General features: G+C 47.4%; 1 protein-coding gene and 1 long non-coding RNA gene across 3 annotated transcripts; both read right to left on the bottom strand.

The window, feature by feature from the left end:
* Positions 1-3,208: 3,208 nt before the first annotated feature.
* Positions 3,209-6,874, bottom strand: LOC123383422. 2 transcript variants are annotated; one of them, XR_006593132.1, is made up of 3 exons: positions 5,643-6,874; positions 3,700-4,671; positions 3,209-3,323 (listed from the first exon to the last, which is right to left on the bottom strand). XR_006593132.1 is itself a non-coding variant. In XM_045051006.1 (2 exons), exons 1-2 carry the CDS (start codon positions 5,667-5,669, stop codon positions 3,754-3,756), a joined length of 945 nt encoding a protein of 314 aa, XP_044906941.1. In that variant the 5' UTR covers positions 5,670-6,874; the 3' UTR covers positions 3,209-3,753. The 2 variants fall into 2 exon arrangements, 1 of the variants encoding a protein (XP_044906941.1); XM_045051006.1 differs by having other exon boundaries at positions 3,209-4,671.
* On the bottom strand, positions 3,209-8,155 carry LOC123383423. The gene is made up of 2 exons (XR_006593133.1): positions 7,966-8,155; positions 3,209-3,333 (listed from the first exon to the last, which is right to left on the bottom strand). It is a non-coding gene; the product is annotated as an uncharacterized LOC123383423 (long non-coding RNA).
* Positions 8,156-19,642: the final 11,487 nt, after the last annotated feature.

Below are 19,642 nucleotides of genomic sequence, written 5' to 3'. Positions count from 1 at the left end.
ATTATGTGCCAGACGCTGGACTAGATGCTTTATATATATCAACTCTTTTCATCCTCCCAGTGACCTCAAAAGCTAAGTCTCATTGCTACCCCCAGTTTGCAGAGAGGTTAGGCCACTTGCTCAAGGTCAGCCAGCAGGAAGGTGGCAGAGCAGGTCTGTGTGACACCACAGTCTTTGTCCTGGCACAGAGGGACTGGCATTGAAGCCAGGCTTATCAGCTGCCAATCACTCACACAGGCCCCAAATTTCAGCCCAATGGACGGACTTGTCCCAACCTGAGCGTATCTGACGGTTGCCCTCCTCTTCCCGAGCGTCCTCCCTCAGAGCTTCCGTCCGGGGAAGTTCTTCTCCGGGTCCTTTGACATTGGCCTCAGTGTCCACCTTCTCCAGCATGCCTCCTCCGATTACCCCAGCCCACTGATGGCTCTCCCTCTCCCAACCGGCTGTTTGCCCTCCTCCCTTGGCACCCAGTGCTGACTGCCTTGTGGTGCTTCCCTCCCTGTGCTCTGACATGCCAAATGCGCTCTCAACTCTTCGATGGCTGTGTCATACTATCCTTGCTCTGGTTTGGCAGCCCCGGGGAATGTGACTGCGTGTATAGGCCGAGGGGGGCGGTGTGCGTTGGGGGGGTGCCCACTCCCACGTCCTTGCCTCGGACTGCCACCTGTAGGACACCAAAACCGACTCGTGGAGTTCGTCAGTTCGTAAAAAAAAATAAAGTAGCGGGGCGCCTGGGTGGCTCAGTCGGCTAAGCGTCCGACTTGAGCTCAGGTCACGATCTCATGGTCTGTGAGTTCGAGCCCCGCGTCGGGCTCTGTGCTGACCGCTCAGAGCCTGGAGCCTGTTTTGGATTCTGTGTCTCCCTCTCTCTCTGACCCTCCCCCGTTCATGCTCTGTCTCTCCCTGTCTCAAAAATAAACGTAATAAAAAAAATAAAATAAAGTAGCGATCAAGTAGCTGCTGCACCGAGCCCATCAGCCAAAGCCACCTCCTGGCCTTTGCTGACTCCTCAGAGACCAGGCCCAGGCCCAGAGCGGGGGCCCCAAGCTTTCAGGCTTTCATTTTCAAAATGAACCCTGACTGACAAGCAGCTACTTCCGTTGCTCTGGAAACTCCCCTCCATAACCCCAAATTTGTAAACACCAAACCACACACATGCACACACACTTCCAGAATATGCAAACAGCTGCAGCAGTATATATATTTTTAAATCAAAATGCCAGCATGGAGAACGCAGGATAGAAGAATGCTCGGGCTATTAATTTTCCTGGCCACTAAGCGGGCAATCCCCTTCCCCGTTGGCACTAATAATATCTCTGGTTACAGTCCAAAGGCTGCAAAGGCGGTCACCTGACCGGCGCCGCACACCCATGACGCCCGTGCCCTTGCTTAGTTGGCTCTTGTTGCCAGAAACCGAACCCACGGTGCCTCCCTGGCAGCTCATTCCACCTTGACTTAGCAAGTACTTCCTGCCCCAGGTCACCAGCCGCCTTCACGGTTCCCCAGAGCCACGCATGGCCTCTAGTTCAGGAGAGAGGGTCCCTGGAACTTCAGGGCTGGGAGTGGGGTAGCGGAGGCAGAACGCAGAAACGACAGGACTGACCCTCCTAAAATGAAGATGCCCGGCACCTGAGGTGACTGCTCACCCCCGGAGGGAGTGGAGCCGACCCCCCTCAAGCCCTTGGAAACAGTCTCCCCCCCCCCCCCCACAAAGGTGCCTTCAGGGCGGGTGTTTGCATTTCAAATGGCGATGCCTGGTGTCTTTCTCGGCCAGCCTCTCTGATAAAACAATAAAATACAATAAATACTCCGGGTTTGTTTACAGATCCTGGACCATTTGAATTAGAACTTCCTATTTCGTTGGTCGTTTCTTCATTTTTCAGCTGTGGTTGACCTGTCAGGCAGGATGGCAGGGGGCAGAGAACATTCTAGAAGTGCCAAATATACACTATGTTTCCTTTCTTCCGCAGACCTGTGCTGATATCATCACCTGATTCTCAGTGAAGGAGAGGAAGCTCCTTTCCCGCTGAGCCAAAGAGTGTGTGGCTGTGTGCAAACGTGCGTGCACGAGTGTATGCTTGAGTGTGTGTTTGTGTGTGGGTGCACACTGCCAGGCCTGTCTCTGGTTGTCATTTCCCCCTTTCCACGTGTCAGGGCTTTACTTGAGGATACCCCTGTGAAAAGTTTAACATTCTGATTACCTTTTCCTTAGATGATAGAACAAATGACACTTTAAAAATTCTTTCCTACTACTTTGGAATTACTGCCCCCCCCCAGTCCTTCAGTAAAGTGGGGATATACTGTAATGCCCGAAGTTCCGAAACCTCCCACAAAAGTCCACCAGAGTCGTAAGTCAAAGCCAAGCGGCAAGGGTCGTTTATTGCAGGTTCGAACCTGGTCCTCTGCGCACTCGTCGCCGGTGACGCAAGAGGCCACGATCAGGGTTGGTACAGCGTTTTTATAGACAGAGACAAATAGCACAGGGGAGGTTTCAAATTATGAGGGGCCTGATTAGTTGATTTTAAAGTAAGGACATTTGTTGTTCTCTGATTGGGCGTCCTTTGTCTGTCCTTTGGCGGGAAGGCTTTGTCCGTTACTTGTGGCGGGAGAAAAAAAAGGGGGAAGGGGGTAGGGTAGGTGAGGAATGTGCTAAGCAAGCAGGTTTACAGAAGCGAGAAATGCCGGTTAGTTTATGTACAATCACTCATTCCATTACATATCAGACTACATTTAGGAAGGTTTACAACCCATTCTACTACACAGCGGGTTACATTCAGGAAAGGCCTCACAATGCTCGTAGCAAACAGCAAGCAAAACAGACTTCTCAGCAATTGTATTTCTTATCAAAGATCCATAATAAGCAGAAAAGAGAACCTAGCTTTAAACTAAGGCAGGGCTGTCATTTGGATTGTTCCTTTCATTCCCCCCTTTTCCTTGTGCCTAAAGAGCCAATCTTGGATCTTCAGTTTCTATTTGTAATGTCTCTAGTGGTTGGTACTGAGTTCGTAAAACCATTAACTGTACAGCATTGAACCTGTCTTGGACAAAATTAATCATTTTGTTTATGATGCCTAATGTGAGAGCGAGAAGTAGGATGGCTAGAGGCCCGAGTAAAGCGGAGAGCAGGGTAGTTAACCATGGGGACGCACTGAACCAGGATTCAAACCATCCTGCCTCCTGTTCTTTTTTTTTTTTTTTTTTTTTTTTCTTCGCTTATGTCTCCGCACGTATACCCAGTCTCCGGGTCGGTAGTGATGCGGCTCAGGAGGGGGCCCGTTCTCATAAATGGCTCTCAATCTGGACCAAACTTCCTGGTGGATGTGCTGGAGTTCCCTCAGGGAAATAAGAAGTTTATGATCATTAAATTCAGTTAACACATTAGACTGTAGGTTGGGAATTATAGGGGGGGGCACTCCATACATGATTTTAAAGGGGGTTAATCCCAGTTTGTAAGGGGAGTTCCGCACCCTGAACAGAGCGTAGGGGAGTAAGACTACCCAGTTAGCGCCAGTCTCCATGGTCAATTTGGTTAGGGTCTCTTTTAGGGTTCTATTCATTCTTTCTACCTGTCCTGAGCTTTGGGGTCTATATGCACAATGTAGTTTCCAATCAGCCCCAATAAACTGCGCTATCCCTTGTATTACCTTTGAAACAAATGCTGGCCCGTTATCTGATCCTATTAGGATAGGGAATCCATACCTGGGCATGATGTCTTCTAATATTTTCTTTGCCACTCCTGAATCTGTTTTCCCACTAAGCTCCTGGCCTGGTTCCGCGAGTCCTAGAGCCGGGATTCTTTCCATGGTTGGTCACGTTTGTCAGTTGACAAGCCTTACAGTTTGCAACTATCTGTTCAATCTTTGGCCCTGAGTTCCTGATGGTGATTTCAGCATGTCTTATCAAGTCTCGCATCTTCTTGGTGCCCAGGTGGGTGGCCCGGTGTATTTTAATTAAGACTTTATTCCCCATTTCCTCTGGGAGGATTACGCTCCGGTCTCCTGCTCTCCACCATCCATTATGATAGCGGGTCATGGGCAACCTTTGGATCCAATTTAGGTCTTCTTCAGTGTAGGTGGGGCTTTCTGGCAAACTGGCTGAGCCGGGGTCTGGTAAGGCGGTCATTAAAGCACAGTCCACCTGTAAGGCCACCTCTCGGGCCACCTGGTCAGCCAAATTATTTCCTCTGGCCACCGGTGTGACCGGTTTTTGGTGGCCTGGGCAATGTATGATGGCTAGTCGTTTAGGCAGCCAGAGTGCCTTTAAAAGAGCCAATATTTCTTCTTTGTTTTTGATAGTTTTCCCCTCTGCAGTTAACAGTCCCCTCTCTCTGTATATAGCTCCATGTATGTGGGTCGTAGCAAAAGCATATCTGCTATCGGTATACACGTTTAGTCTCTTGTCTTTTCCCAAAGTCAGTGCCTTGGTTAAGGCCTCAAGTTCAGCCCGTTGGGCAGAGGTGCCAGCTGGCAAAAGCTCTGCCCAAACAGTCTCAGTTTCAGTTGTGACTGCTGCCCCCACGTACCTTTGACCCTGATGTACAAAGCTGCTGCCGTCAGTGAACCAGGTAACCTCGGCGTCTGGTAGCGGGTGATCCTGTAAATCTTCCCGAACTCCGTGAACCTGTGCCAATATCTCAGCGCAGTCATGGAGGGGGGGTATCCAAGTCCGGGTCTGGTAACAGGGAGGCAGGGTTTAGTGTTCGGGGGGGAGCATAAATGATTCTGAGGGGATTTAATAATAGTCCCCGGTAGTGAACCAGTCGGACGTTACTTATCCATCGGTCAGGAGGTTGTTTGAGGACTCTCTCGATGGCATGAGGGGTTGTAACATGTAACTCTTGTCCCATAGTTAATTTATCAGCATCCTTTACCATTAGAGCTGTAGCAGCGATCATACGGAGTCAAGGGGGCCAGCCAGCCGCTACTGGGTCCAGTCTTTTTGAAAGATAGGCAACGGGCCTGGGCCATGGGCCAAGGAGTTGTGTCAGCACTGCTTTGGCTACCCCTTTATTTTCATCTACGAAGAGATGAAAGGGTTTGGAGACATCGGGGAGCCCTAAGGCTGGTGCCGACAACAGGGCGAGCTTAATTTGCTGGAAAGCCCGCTCAGTTTCCCCTGTCCATTCAAAGGGCGCCTGTTCTCGGGTGACCAGGTAAAGAGGCTTCTTGCATTTTTCTTTTTAGGGCATTCTCGGGCCCAATGGCCTTTTTCTTTGCAATAGGCACATTGGTCCTTATCTAGGGGCTTTTGGACAACAGCGGCCAGGACTTTGGTCATTTCCTCGGTGGCTTTAAGTTGCCTGTCCTCTGGAGTCTCTCTATTATTATAGACACGCTGGGCAATGCGGAGTAAGTCCTGAATCTGTTTTCCCCCCTTTTCCTCTAGTTTCTGGAGTTTCTTTTTAATATCAGTGGCTGCCTGATTTACAAAGGCCATTACAACAGCAGCTTGGTTTTAGGGGGCCTCGGGGTCCATGGGGGTATACTGTCTGAAGGTTTTCATCAGTCTTTCTAAATAAGTAGCGGGGCTCTCTGTCTTACCTTGTATTACTGAATACACTTTTGCCAAATTAGTGGGCTTGCGTGCAGCAGCCCGGAGACCCGCCATTAGAGTCTGGCGATAAATGCGCAGCCGTCCCCTACCTTCTGCCGTGTTGTAGTCCCAGCCATCCTGTGGGGGTCGGGTCAAGGGAAAAGCTGCATTAATGAGATCAAGGTTAGCAGTGGGTTGGCAATCGTCTCCAGGAACCAGCTTTCTTGCTTCCAATTGAATTCTTTCTCGCTCCTCGGTGAACAGGATTCGGAGGAGCTGCTGACAATCATCCCAGGTGGGTTGGTGGGTAAACATAACGCTGTCTAAGAGACTTATTAAATCTTTAGGGTTGTCAGAAAATTGGGCATTCTGGGTTTTCCAGTTATATAGGTCACTGGTAGAGAAGGGCCAGTATTGAAGTCGGGGGTTCCCCGTATCATCGGGAGGCCCTGTTTCCCGTAAGGGTAAAGCTATGGTGGAGTCAGGAAGGCGGAGTCCTGGCTCATGAGGGGCCCGCCTACCGCTATGTCCAGCCGGACTTTGGATTTCGTCCCCTCTAGGCATGGGCGCGGGTTGAGCCTCCCTATCTTCTAATCTTTCTATGGGCTGAGCTACGGGAGGCTCTGCCGGCGCGGCAGGGATAGGAGCAGCTTGCGGAATAAGAGGGGGAACCTGGTAAGGGGGTGAGCCAAGGGAAAGTAAATCTTGGCTGTCGGGGAGAACAGGGGGTGCAGTTGGAGTTGGCGGCTTGGGAGGGTTGATAGGTTTAGCCGCTAGAATTCTGCATGGCCCTGTTGTTAAGAAAGAGGCCATCCAGGGAGGTGGGTTTTCTACTAAATCTTGCCACACCAGAATATAGGGAATCTGATCCGAGTGACCTTCCTTCCCTGGTAGGAAAATTTTTGATTTTATTTTAAGGACCACAGGGAGGCAGAAGGTTCCCTCTGTAGGCCAATTGACCCCAAAGGTGGGCCATTCAGAGCGGCAATAGGTGATCAACTTCCTTTTGCGAATGTCTCGGCTTAAGTTGTGTCCTCTAGCTTTTATGTCCCTGAAGTTGGCGAGAAGGAGGGAGAGAGGGGTGCTCTGCGTTTGGCCCATGTTATGATTCTGAGGAAGAGGAGAAGAGAAGGGGACGCGGGCAGCACGGACGTGGGGGAGGGGGCGCCGCTGGCCAGGGGGTGGGAGGGAAAGCCTCAGGGAGCTGAGGAAGGAGGAGAGAGGAACAAAGGATGGAATAATTAATTCTGATCAGCCGATAAAACACTTAATTCCAATAAAACATCCGACCCATGAAAGAAAAACAAGAACAAGAATCTTTCGCAGCGGTTCCAACTTTCTGGTCTCGGCCAGCCGAACAGAAAGGGTTATGGCAGTAATTACAAGGGCCCAGGGGTGACAATACATTTAGACTGACATAGAAGCACTCGCATACTCGCCCGTCCGCGTCCCTCGCGGGAACTTAGGTGCCTCTTAGCATGGGCGGGCAGGTATAAACCCCCTGCTTGGATCAAAATAAATTTTGACCGCCTTAAGCCGTATGAGGATCACCGCGGAAGTCGGGTTAGAGCCCACTCGAATCCCGTAGCTTATGCTGTGGGACTACACATAGGGGAAGTCAGGCGCGTGCCCCTGACTCCCAACAATCATTCCAGTCGATTTAACAGACAGACACACAGACACACATCACATCAAAATACGGATAACAATTGGCATGCCTAGATGGTTTTTTCTTTTAGACGCCTAGAGATATTTCTTAGCACTCTGGAAGTTCATAGAGAAAATGAAAGTATTTAGTTCGCAGGCGCGTTGGGCGTAAGCAGCCCACAGAAAAGAATCCCGATGGGCCAAAAAAGGCCCCCGATGGACCAAGAAGGTCCCCAGATGGACCAAGAAGGCCCCCAGACGGACCAAGAAGGTCCCCAGACGGACCAAGAAGGTCCCCAGACGGGCCAAGAAGGCCCCCAGACGGGCCAAGAAGGCCCCCAGACGGACCAAGAAGGTCCCCAGACGGACCAAGAAGGTCCCCAGACGGGCCAAGAAGGCCCCCAGATGGGCCAAGAAGGCCCCCAGACGGACCAAGAAGGTCCCCAGACGGGCCAAGAAGGCCCCCAGACGGACCAAGAAGGTCCCCAGACGGACCAAGAAGGTCCCCAGATGGGCCAAGAAGGCCCCCAGACGGGCCAAGAAGGCCCCCAGACGGACCAAGAAGGTCCCCAGACGGACCAAGAAGGTCCCCAGACGGGCCAAGAAGGCCCCCAGATGGGCCAAGAAGGCCCCCAGATCCAGTCAGTGGACGTCTCCAACTGACACCGGCTGGGTGCCCTATAGCGCGTCCGCCAGGGTCACACCAGCTTCCAGACAGAACCGGTTCTCCAGAGAAGAAACACAGATCAGAGAGAAAAGGAAGAACGTTAGAGCCGGCTTACTTACCGATCGGAATCAGATACGACCCGTTGACCAGAAGTCTGGTGGGCTCGGAGGAGATCTCGGTGGGACCTCCAAATGTAATGCCCGAAGTTCCGAAACCTCCCACAAAAGTCCACCAGAGTCGTAAGTCAAAGCCAAGCGGCAAGGGTCGTTTATTGCAGGTTCGAACCTGGTCCTCTGCGCACTCGTCGCCGGTGACGCAAGAGGCCACGATCAGGGTTGGTACAGCGTTTTTATAGACAGAGACAAATAGCACAGGGGAGGTTTCAAATTATGAGGGGCCTGATTAGTTGATTTTAAAGTAAGGACATTTGTTGTTCTCTGATTGGGCGTCCTTTGTCTGTCCTTTGGCGGGAAGGCTTTGTCCGTTACTTGTGGCGGGAGAAAAAAAAGGGGGAAGGGGGTAGGGTAGGTGAGGAATGTGCTAAGCAAGCAGGTTTACAGAAGCGAGAAATGCCGGTTAGTTTATGTACAATCACTCATTCCATTACATATCAGACTACATTTAGGAAGGTTTACAACCCATTCTACTACACAGCGGGTTACATTCAGGAAAGGCCTCACAATGCTCGTAGCAAACAGCAAGCAAAACAGACTTCTCAGCAATTGTATTTCTTATCAAAGATCCATAATAAGCAGAAAAGAGAACCTAGCTTTAAACTAAGGCAGGGCTGTCATTTGGATTGTTCCTTTCAATACATCTTAAAAAATTGTTTTTAAATGCTTCTATTCATTTTTGAGAGACAGAGTGCGAGCAGGGGAAGGGCAGAGAGAGAGGGAGACACAGAATCCGAAGCAGGCTCCAGGCTCCGAGCTGCCAGCACAGAGCCTGATATGGGGCTCGAACTCACAAAGCCGGATCATGACCTGAGCTGAAGTCGAACGCCCAACCGACTGAGCCACCCAGGCGCCGCGGGATGTACATTTTGGGGGAAAAAAAGTTATGCTCTTACTCTGGGACCAGGGTAAGCTTAGCATAGGAGAAGGTGGTGAGACCAAGTTGATCTGTGAACAATGATGAGACCAAGGGTTTTTCAAAATGGCTGAGGAGGAAGGGGCATGCAGGGAGCAGAAAGAAATCTTTAGGCCCAGGCCCTATTGCAAATAGGAAACTTCCTAAGACTTGGGCTGCAATGGCTTAACTGAAGTCCACGTGTCAAGCATGGACCCTGAAGTGTGACGAGAGAAAAAAAAAAATTTCCATTACACATATTGATACTGCTGTGAAAATGTCACATCCCGGACGTTTTCTCGAAGTATTACCGCGCGGACACACACGAGGGCGCGCTAACCAACTAGAGATGGAGAGAACCGGAAAGGTCGCACAGATTTCCACCGGGGAGGGGCGGGGAAGAGGCGTTGCAGGTCCTTTGTCGGTGTGGATTCAAGTTTTCACCCCGGTTTCTCACCCCTGGTCCCTAAGTAGATGCAGAGAAGGAAGCAGAAGCATCAGGGGCTGTGATGAGAAGGCCAGGGTGTCATCTTGAAGAGAATGTGAGCAATCTGGAGAGAGAAGGAGGGGGGTGAACAGAATAAGGTGTTTCCTTACTTTATTCAAGAGGAGTAGGCTTCTGTAGTCTGTTATGCTTGGAATAATAATCCCTTGTGGTTTTCAAGGCGCTTTCATGTTTTTTCATTATTTCTTTGACCCAGGCAGCAAGCCTGGGAGGCGGGTAGAAAAGACAGTATTTATAACCAATTCACACGTACGGCCGAGAGAGGTTAAGTGACCTGCCCAGAGCCACACAGCTCAAACGTGGTGCAGCCGGTCTGCGGGTCAGCTGTCAGCAACGCTGTGCAGTAAGTGAATGTCGTCCGTGGTGCCTTCTGCCTTCTGTTTCTAATCCAGATGCCCTGTGCCTCAAATTACCCAATGTAGCACTCCCTAATGATAAGGATAACACCTACCTGCTGGTACTGAGCACTTGGGTGCCTGGCCGGCCCATTGCCAGGTATGAAACGTGTATAATCATACATGAAAGCTCAGAGCAGTTCTATTCACAACAGCCAAAAGGTAGAAATAATCCCCATGGCCAACAGATGCATGGATAAACAAAACACGACGTATCCATGCAATGGAATATTATTCGGTCACAAAAAGGATTTAGGGGTGCCTGGGTGGCTCAGCCGCCGGAGCATCTGACTTCAGCTCGGGCTGTGATCTTGCGATTCTCGACTTCGAGCCCCCCATCAGGCTCGCTGCTGTCAGTGCAGAGCCCGCTTGCGATCCTCTATTCTCCTCTCTCTGCCTGTCCCCACTTGGTGCTAAAAAAAAAAAAAAAAAGACGTTAAATAATGACACATACGGGCGCCTGGGTGGCTCAGTCGGTTAAGCGGCCGACTTCGGCTCAGGTCACTATCTCGCGGTCCGTGAGTTCGAGCCCCGCGTCGGGCTCTGGGCTGATGGCTCAGAGCCTGGAGCCTGCTTCCGACTCTGTGTCTCCCTCTCTCTCTGCCCCTCCCCCGTTCATGCTCTGTCTCTCTCTGTCTCAAAAAATAAATAAAAAAACGTTAAAAAATAATAATAATGACACATGCTACAACATGGAGGGACCTCGAAAACATTATGGTAAGTGAAAGGAGCCAGACACAAAAGACCACATATTGTCTGATTCCATTTATACGAAATATCCAGAAGAGGCAAATCCATAGAGGCAGAAAGTAGGTTAGTGATGGCCTAGGCTGGGGGGTGGGGTGGGGGCAGGAAAGGGCTATTGGAGAGCAACTGCTAATTGATACAGGCTTCCTTTTGGGGTGTCAAAAATGTTCCAGAATTAGATAGTGGTGATAGTTGCATAATGCTAAAAATCACTTGGGGGTACACTTCATAATGAATTCCGGGGCGCCTGGGTGGCTCAGTCAGTTGAGCGACCGACTTCGGCTCAGGTCATGATCTCACAATCCGTGAGTTCGAGCCCCGCGTCGGGCTCTGTGCTGACAGCTTGGAGCCTGGAGCCCGCTTCGGATTCTGTGTCTCCCTCTCACTCTCTGCCCCTCCCCCACTTGCACTCTATCTCTCTCTCTCTCAAAAATAAACAACTAAACTAAAATAAAATGGTGAATTGCATGGTATGTGGATTATATTTCAATAAAGCTGTTTTCAATAAAGCTGTTACCAAAGAAGTGCATTCTCTCTAATCTTTACATTAACTCTAAGAAACGGGGACTAATGAGAAATTGAGGCCCAGTGAAGATAATGTGGCCACGTTCACTGGGCTAGTGTCGGGGGAGCCCACCCCATTTTGCCTGACTGCAAGACTCGCGCCTTCGATCGAATTCTACACCCCCTCTCGTACATCACTGATACAGAGGCTACCGTTACAGCCTGCACCGACTGGGGACTTATTATGTGCCAAGCACATTACACTCCTGATCTTGTTGGCGCTTCAGACAAGGTAGATACCATTAAAGCAGTGGTCTCCCAACTTTTTTGGTTGTACATCCCTCGAATGGAAGTGTTTTGAGCCAGTAGTCTCCACATTTGAGTGTTTTGTAATTTCAGAACGATGTGCGTTACTCTTCTAATAGATGATGTATATTATAAAGCATACACAAAAAGGACATTTTCTCCCTTTTTTTAAACTGTTTCTTCTTTTTTTAATTTGATTATTTTTTTAAAATCTACGTCCAAATTAGCATATAGTGCAACAATGATTTCAGGAGTAGGTTCCTTAGTGCCCCTGACCCATTTAGCCCATCCCCCCCACACCCCCTCCAGCAACCCTCAGTTTGTTCTTCATATTTAAAAGTCTCTTATGTTTTGTCCCCCTCCCTGTCTTTATATTATTTTTGCTCCCCTTCCCTTATGTTCATCCGTTTTGTCTCTTAAAGTCCTCATATGAATGAAGTCATATGATATTTGTCTTTCTCTGACTAATTTTGCTTAGCATAATACCCTCCAGTTCCATCCACGTAGTTGCAAATGGCAAGATTTCATTCTTTTTGATGGCCGAGTAATACTCCACTGTATATATATATACCACATCTTCTTTATCCATTTATCCATCAATGGACATTTGGGCTCCTTCCATACTTCTGCTATTGTTGATAGTGTCTTTTTTTTTAAGTTTATTTATTTTTGAGAGAGAGACAGACAGAGAGCAAATGAGGGAGGGACAGAGAAAGAGAGGGAGACCCAGAATCCGAAGCAGGCTCCAGGCTCTGAGCTGTCAGCACAGAGCCCGACGTGGGGCTCGAACCCACACACCGTGAGATCATGACCTGAGCCGAAGTCGGTTGCCCAACTGACTGAGCTGCCCAGGTGCCCCGCAAAGGACACTTTCATGGATGAGACAAGGATGAAATAAATGGATTTCAAATAGTTTAAACTTTTTATATTAGTTATAGTAGAAAACCGATTTTGATTGCCACTACAATGTTCTCATTAATACATTTTTTCAGAAGAGAATGTGATTGCATATGCTTCATTAAAAATTTTTTTAACCTTTATTTTTGAGAGGGAGGGAGAGAGAGACAGCACGAGCAGGGGAGAGGCAGAGAAGGGGACAGAGGATGTGAAGCGGGCTCTGTGTTGACAGCCTGATGCAGGGCTCATAAGGGGCTGGAACTCACGAACCGTGAGATCATGACCTGAGCTGAAGTCGGATGCTTAACTGACTGAGCCACCCAGGCGCCTCAACGTGTGCTTCATTTTTTAAAAACCTCAGGTTAACACTGTAATGTAGCTATGCAAAAGTGTGGTTCTTTTTTAAGATTTATTTAAAACATTTTTAAAATGTTTATTTATTTATTTGTGTATTTAAATATGAAATTTATTGTCAAGTTGGTTTCCATACAACACCCAGTGCTCATCCCAACAGGTGCCCTCCTCAATACCCATCACCCACCCTCCCCTCCCTCCCACCCCCCATCAACCCTCAGATTGTTCTAAGCTTTTAAGAGTCTCTTATGTTTTGGCTCCCTCCCTCTCTAACCTCTTTTTAATTTTTTTCTTCCCCTCCCCCATGGTCTTCTGTTAAGTTTCTTAAGATCCACATAAGAATGAAAAAATACGGTATCTGTCTTTCTCTGTATGACTAATTTCACTTAGCGTAACACTCTCCAGCTCCATCCACGTTGCTACAAATGGCCATATTTCATTCTTTCTCATTGCCAAGTAGTATTCCATTGTATATATAAACCACAACTTCTTTATCCATTCATCAGTTGATAGACATTTAGGCTCTTTCCATGATTTGGCTATCATTGAAAGCTCTACTATGAACATTGGGGTACACGTGCCCCTTTGCATCAGTACTCCTGTATCCCTTGGGTAAATTCCTAGCAGTGTTATTGCTGGGTCATAAGATAGATCTATTTTTAATTTTTTGAGGAACCTTCACACTGTTTTCCAGAGTGGCCGCACCAGTTTGCATTCCCACCAACAGTGCAAGAGGGTTCCCGTTTCTCCACATCCTCTCCGGCATCTATAGTCTCCTGATTTGTTCATTTTAGCCACTCTGACTGGCGTGAGGTGATATCTGAGTGTGGTTTTGATTTGTATTTCCCTGATAAGGAGTGACGTTGAGCATCTTTTCATGTGCCTGTTGGCCATCTGGATGTCTTCTTTAGAGAAGTGTCTATTCATGTTTTCTGCCCATTTCTTCAAGCTAGGCTTCTCAAAAAGAAAAGGGAGATGACCCAAATAGACAAAATCATGAATGAAAATGGAATTATTACAACCAACCCCTCAGAAATACAAGCAATTATCAGGGAATACTATGAAAAATTATATGCCAACAAACTGGACAACCTGGAAGAAATGGACAAATTCCTGAACACCCACACTCTTCCAAAACTCAATCAGGAGGAAATAGAAAGCTTGAACAGACCCATAACCAGCAAAGAAATTGAATCTGTTATCAAAAATCTTCCAACAAATAAGAGTCCAGGACCAGATGGCTTCCCTGGGGAATTCTACCAGACACTTAAAGCAGAGATAATACCTATCCTTCTCAAGCTGTTCCAAAAAATAGAAAGGGAAGGAAAACTTCCAGATGTCTGCTAGAACTGATACATGAATTCAGCAAAGTCACAAGATACAAAATCAATGTACAGAAATCAGTTGCATTCTTATACACTAACAACGAAGCAACAGAAAGACAAATAAAGAAACTGATCCCATTCACAATTGCACCAAGAAGCATAAAATGCCTAGGAATAAACCTAACCAAAGATGTAAAAGATCTGTATGCTGAAAACTATAGAAAGCTTATGAAGGAAATTGAAGAAGATATAAAGAAATGGAGAAACATTCCATGCTCATGCATTGGAAGAATACATATTGTTAAAATGTCAATACTCCCCAAAGCTATCTACACATTCAATGCAATCCCAATCAAAATTGCACCAGCATTCTTCTTGAAGCTACATCAAGCAATCCTAAAATTTGCACGGGACCACAAAAGACCCCGAATAGCCAAAGTAATTTTGAAGAAGACCAAAGCGGGAGGTATCACAATCCCAGACTTTAGCCTCTACTACAAAGCTGTAATCATCGAGACAGCATGGTATTGGCACAAAAACAGACACATAGACCAATGGAATAGAATAGAGACTCCAGAATTGGACCCATAAAGGTATGGCCAATTAATCTTTGACAAAGCAGGAAAGAATATCCAATGGAAAAAAGACAGTCTCTTTAACAAATGGTCCTGGGAGAAATGGACAGCAACAGGCAGAAGAATGAAACTAGACCACTTTCTTGCACCACTCACAAAAATAAACTCAAAATGGATAAAGAACCTGAATGTGAGACAGGAAACCATCAAAACCTTAGAGGAGAAAGCAGGAAAAAACCTCTCTGACCTCAGCCGCAGTAATTTCTTACTTGACACATCCCCAAAGGCAAGGGAATTAAAAGCAAAAATGAAGTATTGGGACCTCATGAAGATAAAAAGCTTCTGCACTGCAAAGGAAACAATCAACAAAACTAAAAGGCAACCCACGGAATGAGAAAAGATATTTGCAAATGACATACCGGACAAAGGGCTAGTATCCAAAATCTATAAAGAACTCACCAAACTCCACACCTGAAAAACAAATAATCCAGTGAAGAAATGGGCAGAAAACATGTTTATTTATTTTTGAGACAGAGAGAGACAGAGCATGAACGGGGGAGGGGCAGAGAGAGAGGGAGACACAGAATCTGAAGCAGGCTCCAGGCTCTGAGCTGTCAGCACAGACCCCGATGCAGGGCTCGAACTCACAGACCATGACATCATGACCTGAGCCAAAGTCGGGAGCTCAACTGACTGAGCCACCCAGGCGCCCCTAAGATTTATGTTTATTTTTATTTCATTATTATTTTTGTAAAGCAGGCTCCATGCCTAATGTGAAGCCCAATGTGGGGCTTGAACTCCCGACCCTAAGATCAAGACCTGAGATCAAGACCTGAGCTGAGATCAAGAGTCCAACACTTAACCAACTGAGACACACAGGCACCCCTTTATTATTTTTTTAAGTAATCTCCACACCCAACATGGGGTTTGAACGCATGACCCTGAGAGCAAGAGTCACATGCTCTTCTGGCTGAGCCGGCCACGAGCCTCTGCAAAGATGTGGTTCTGAGCTTGGTTTATTTCAGCACTTGGTTTCAGGGGCTGTCATAGATGAGAATGATGTCTCAAAAAGACACACAGCCCTCAACAGAAGACAACTGCCCTGGCTGGCTCACTACGTCATGATTCCATTTTTCAATTCCACCCACCGATTACTCAATGGTTTTCGATGAAATTCACCTGGTAAACGGACACGTTTCCTGATGTCGATCGTTTGTTCTTACCAACCAATCAGCGCCCGTTGCACTTTTGTGTTTTTAACAAATGTCTTCAAAACCCACAAAAACTCTACATTTGGAAGATTTTAAGCCAGGGCAGAAAACGTCAGTCCTAGGTTTTTAAGTGTGCAGATATGAGAGGTTTTCTAGGTATGCAACTCACATCATTTTTGGCAATACAATGACATAACAGTGAAAACACGTGTAGTTGTTTTCCAAATGTTCTCTCCATGTCCTGAGCTTCCTTCCAAAGCAGTTATTTTCTCACTCATTGTTAAAATATCAATTTAACCTTGAGTAGCTAGATTGAGAGTGCTTATAATTGTTTTAAAGGTTCACTGACTGCTATAGGACACCATGGAAGAAGTCAGTAAATTTGAAACACGTATCTTTGTGTGAAAGGAAAGCTTACCTTTTAGATTGAAAACTCGTTAAAGGACTTGGTCTCTGTACTATCCTTTTTTTTTTTTTAATGTTTTTATTTATTTTTGAAGGAGACAGAGAGAGAGACAGAGCATGAACGGGGGAGGGGCAGAGAGAGAGGGAGACACAGAATTGGAAGCAGGCTCCAGGCTCTGAGCCATCAACCCAGAGCCCAACGCGGGGCTCGAACTCACGGACCGTGAGATCATGACCTGAGCTGAAGTCGGACACTTAACTGGCTGAGCCACCCAGGCGCCCCTCTATAAGATATTTTTAAAAATTAGGGGGCACCTGACGAGCTCAGTCAGGAGAGCATGAGACTCTTGATCTCAGGGTTATGAGTTTCAAGCCCCACATTGGGCGTGGAGCCTACTTAAAAAAAAATTTTTTTTAAATAATCAAATAAAAGAAGTAAAGTGGTCATTTTCTGGTTCAGACTACATCTTCCTCTTTATTTCTATCTTTCTTTAGCAGTGGCAAAAAAGTAATTCTTTGTGGATTTCATTGATGAAACAGAATCTAGCTGTAACAAAAGCGTTGTAAATACAAAGCTTCAAATGTTAGAAACATTTTATCCAGCTGTACAGCAAGCTCCCTACACTATCATTTATTCTAACACTTTGTTCAACTCTTCAGCAATGGCCTCTAGCTGCCTTCCGATAGTATTTGCTGGCAAAACAATGAATCTTACTTTGTCACTGTGTTATTTCACGTGGATTTGTTTTGACCAGTTCTTACCAGGACCGCAAAAACAAGTGTTTTCAAAACCAAAAGGATCTGCGAACTTTTGTCTCTCATTATTTAGCAAGAAACTCCAAACGCAGCTTCTAAACATGTATCTTTACATGTAGTGAGACTTAACAGAGTGCTGTGTTGAAACTCACGTGATGTTAAACATTGCCGGAAAAGTAGTAGAGGTTTAACTTTGTGGTGGATGCCCAGTTTTTTAATGTAAACGGGAAACAAGTAGGACGTACAGCTTGACAAATTTACCGCCGGCAGCCAGATCCAGCAATTGGTACTTTTGGCTGATTTCTTATCAGAACCAACGTGTTGTTGCTGTTACTCTGCGACGGGGCCGGATGAGAGGGTCACGCGAGGAGGGAAGATGAATGAGTTCTGCCATTTTCCTTTGCCCATTTGTACTTCTGTTCTTTATATTATCTTCATTCAGGCTGCGGTTTTGTAGGAATCTTTTCAAGCCACTTTTCCATGTGGGGAGGACCGGTTTAGTTAAAACCAGATGATATAATCTGTAAATTCACAGCCCGACACAGAAATTGCAGAACTTTGCAATAAGCTGAAAATAAAACGAAAGGGGGCCGGCGTCACCATCAGTGTTTCTGTGTCGTGGGATTCTTGTTCCTCCATCAGGCTATCCATCAGGGACCATCTTACAGAGGGACCGGATGGTGGAGGGTGCCAGCGTCAACCCGTGTGGTGTGTACATTACACTTGAATTTCTCTTATGATTTTGTCACAAGATAAATTTAAACAGAAGTTCTGCTATTTTCTGCCCACACCTCAGTGAATCATCCTGGCCCACCCTGGAGACAACTGGTTCATCGCCTTGGTTCCATGTTACACGTGGGACAGCTGAGGTGCTGACGGCTCAAGCAACCGACTCAAGGAAACACAGCCAGTATGCCATGGAACCAGTATTCACGCGGGTCTGTTTGGCTCCAATGCCCATGCTCCCTCAATGACAACCGAAAGATTCTGGCTGATTCGGCGACGCATAGTTTCTGGTTTCAGATGGCAGAATGGTGACTGCCAAATCTTATTTTCTCAGCTGAGGGCACGTTTCCCTCTGGGTGGTCGATGGCAGAGCAGGGGTTAGGATCGGAGAGAGGATGTGGGCCGAATTGGAATCTAACAACCGGGGGGTTGGGCACTGACCACGTGTAAGACGCGGAGCTGAGCGCTGAACCCTCCTCAGAGCCCTAGGAGGTAGGTCCGGGTGTCATTTCCATTTACAGGTGACAAATAGATCAGGTGGCCGTGCTGGCATTCCAAGCCAAACGTGCAATGACTCCTACACCCGGGCTCTTGACCAGTATGTAGTCTCACTGTCCCACAGATGATGTCGCTTTAGTGAGCACGCAGAGTCAGCAACATGCCCGTTACCGTAACAACTGCTTTGACGCCAGCCCAACAGCGTAAGAACAGAAATTGAGAGCTTAGAAGCATTTACGGAAATCTGATATCACTGCGGCGTCTAAGCGCATGATTCATTTTTTTTTTTTTTTTATTTTGCAGAAGTATCCGCTTGTGACAGATTGGAAGTGAAAAAAAAAAAAAGATAAATAACTTATCTTTCACCACAGATCGTTTGAGAAGCACTGGTATAAACAAATCCTGTGCACCATCCATGCCCATGGGCTGTCATTTTGAGAGCGGATTAAGGTTCCCAAGTTGACGAATCAAGGTTCCCAAGTTGAACCTGATGCTGAGGCTTTGTGAAAGCCAATAAGGGCCTGACCCTGTTCCTTTTGGGGGTTCCCCAAAGAGAATGAGGCGGTTGGCTTTAGATGATAATGACCCTGCCTTTAAAGATCCAGTATCATTTTCATTTCAAAGGCTCGCTTGGTAGTGCTCTGAGGAACTGAGAACTTGAACTAGATTGTGAAGTGAGTTTTCCCCTCACGGAATCCTTGCGGTCTGGAACACCCAACCCAATCTGCTACCATATAGCAGCCAAATGGTTCTCAGTGCCTTATGTCTCAATTTCCTACCTGGGTGAAAGGTCCCCAAAGCAAGCTTGGGGGGAAAGGCAGTGATTTAGCAGCCAGAACTGAAGCATGATGGATCCAAGGGGACTGCCCAGTTATCAGAGCCGAGGGCCGGAGTTAGGACTGGCCCAGCAGCAAGGGTGATCCCAGGCAGAACCCCAGAGTGCTGAGCTGGGGCCACTGATGTCCCTCTGGCTTAGAGCCTGGGGCAGAGCTGAGCTCACAGCTGGAGGGTTGCATGATCCTCAGAAACTGTCCCCAGTCATGGGCTGGGGAGGACTAGGCTCTGGGAACCAGGCAGAACCTGAGCCCGCATTGTTCCTTAGCCTGGCATTCAAGGCCCTTCCCAATCTGAGCCCGTCATGATGTTAACATCTAGCACTTCCCCTGTTCACATGTATTTGCTCATTGAATCCTCAAACTGACCTTCCCATTGTTGCCTCCATTCGACGTGTGAAAATTGAGGTGCAGAGAAGTGAAGAGGTTAAGTGACTCACCCAAGATTGCACAGCTAGTGTGTGGTGGTGCTGGGATTCAAACCCGGGCAGTGTGGCTCAAGAGGCAGATGTTTAGCCAATAGCCTATATTCTGAAATATTTGCCATATCAACACAAAGGACCTTCGGTGCCTTAACGTGAAGGAGCGGCTCTAATGGTGGAGATCTCAGACATGGGGGAGCCCAACAGGGGAGAGAAAAGGCCTCTTGGAGGCCTTTCCTGGAAGTACACTCAGCCCTACGTTCCATGGC

The sequence above is a fragment of the Felis catus genome, chromosome X, assembly GCF_018350175.1.
Source record: "Felis catus isolate Fca126 chromosome X, F.catus_Fca126_mat1.0, whole genome shotgun sequence".
NCBI classification, from domain to species: Eukaryota; Metazoa; Chordata; class Mammalia; order Carnivora; family Felidae; genus Felis; species Felis catus.
Note: the sequence above shows the minus strand (reverse complement) of the source record. Positions and strands in the feature narration are given on the sequence as shown.

Coding starts and splice junctions, on each gene's coding strand:
- LOC123383422 (XM_045051006.1), bottom strand. CDS start 5,669: ATGGCTGGGACTACAACACGGCAGAAG. Junction 4,672..5,642: donor GGACTACAACACGGCAGAAG/GTAGGGGACGGC, acceptor CCCTGTTACCAG/ACCCGGACTTGGATACCCCC.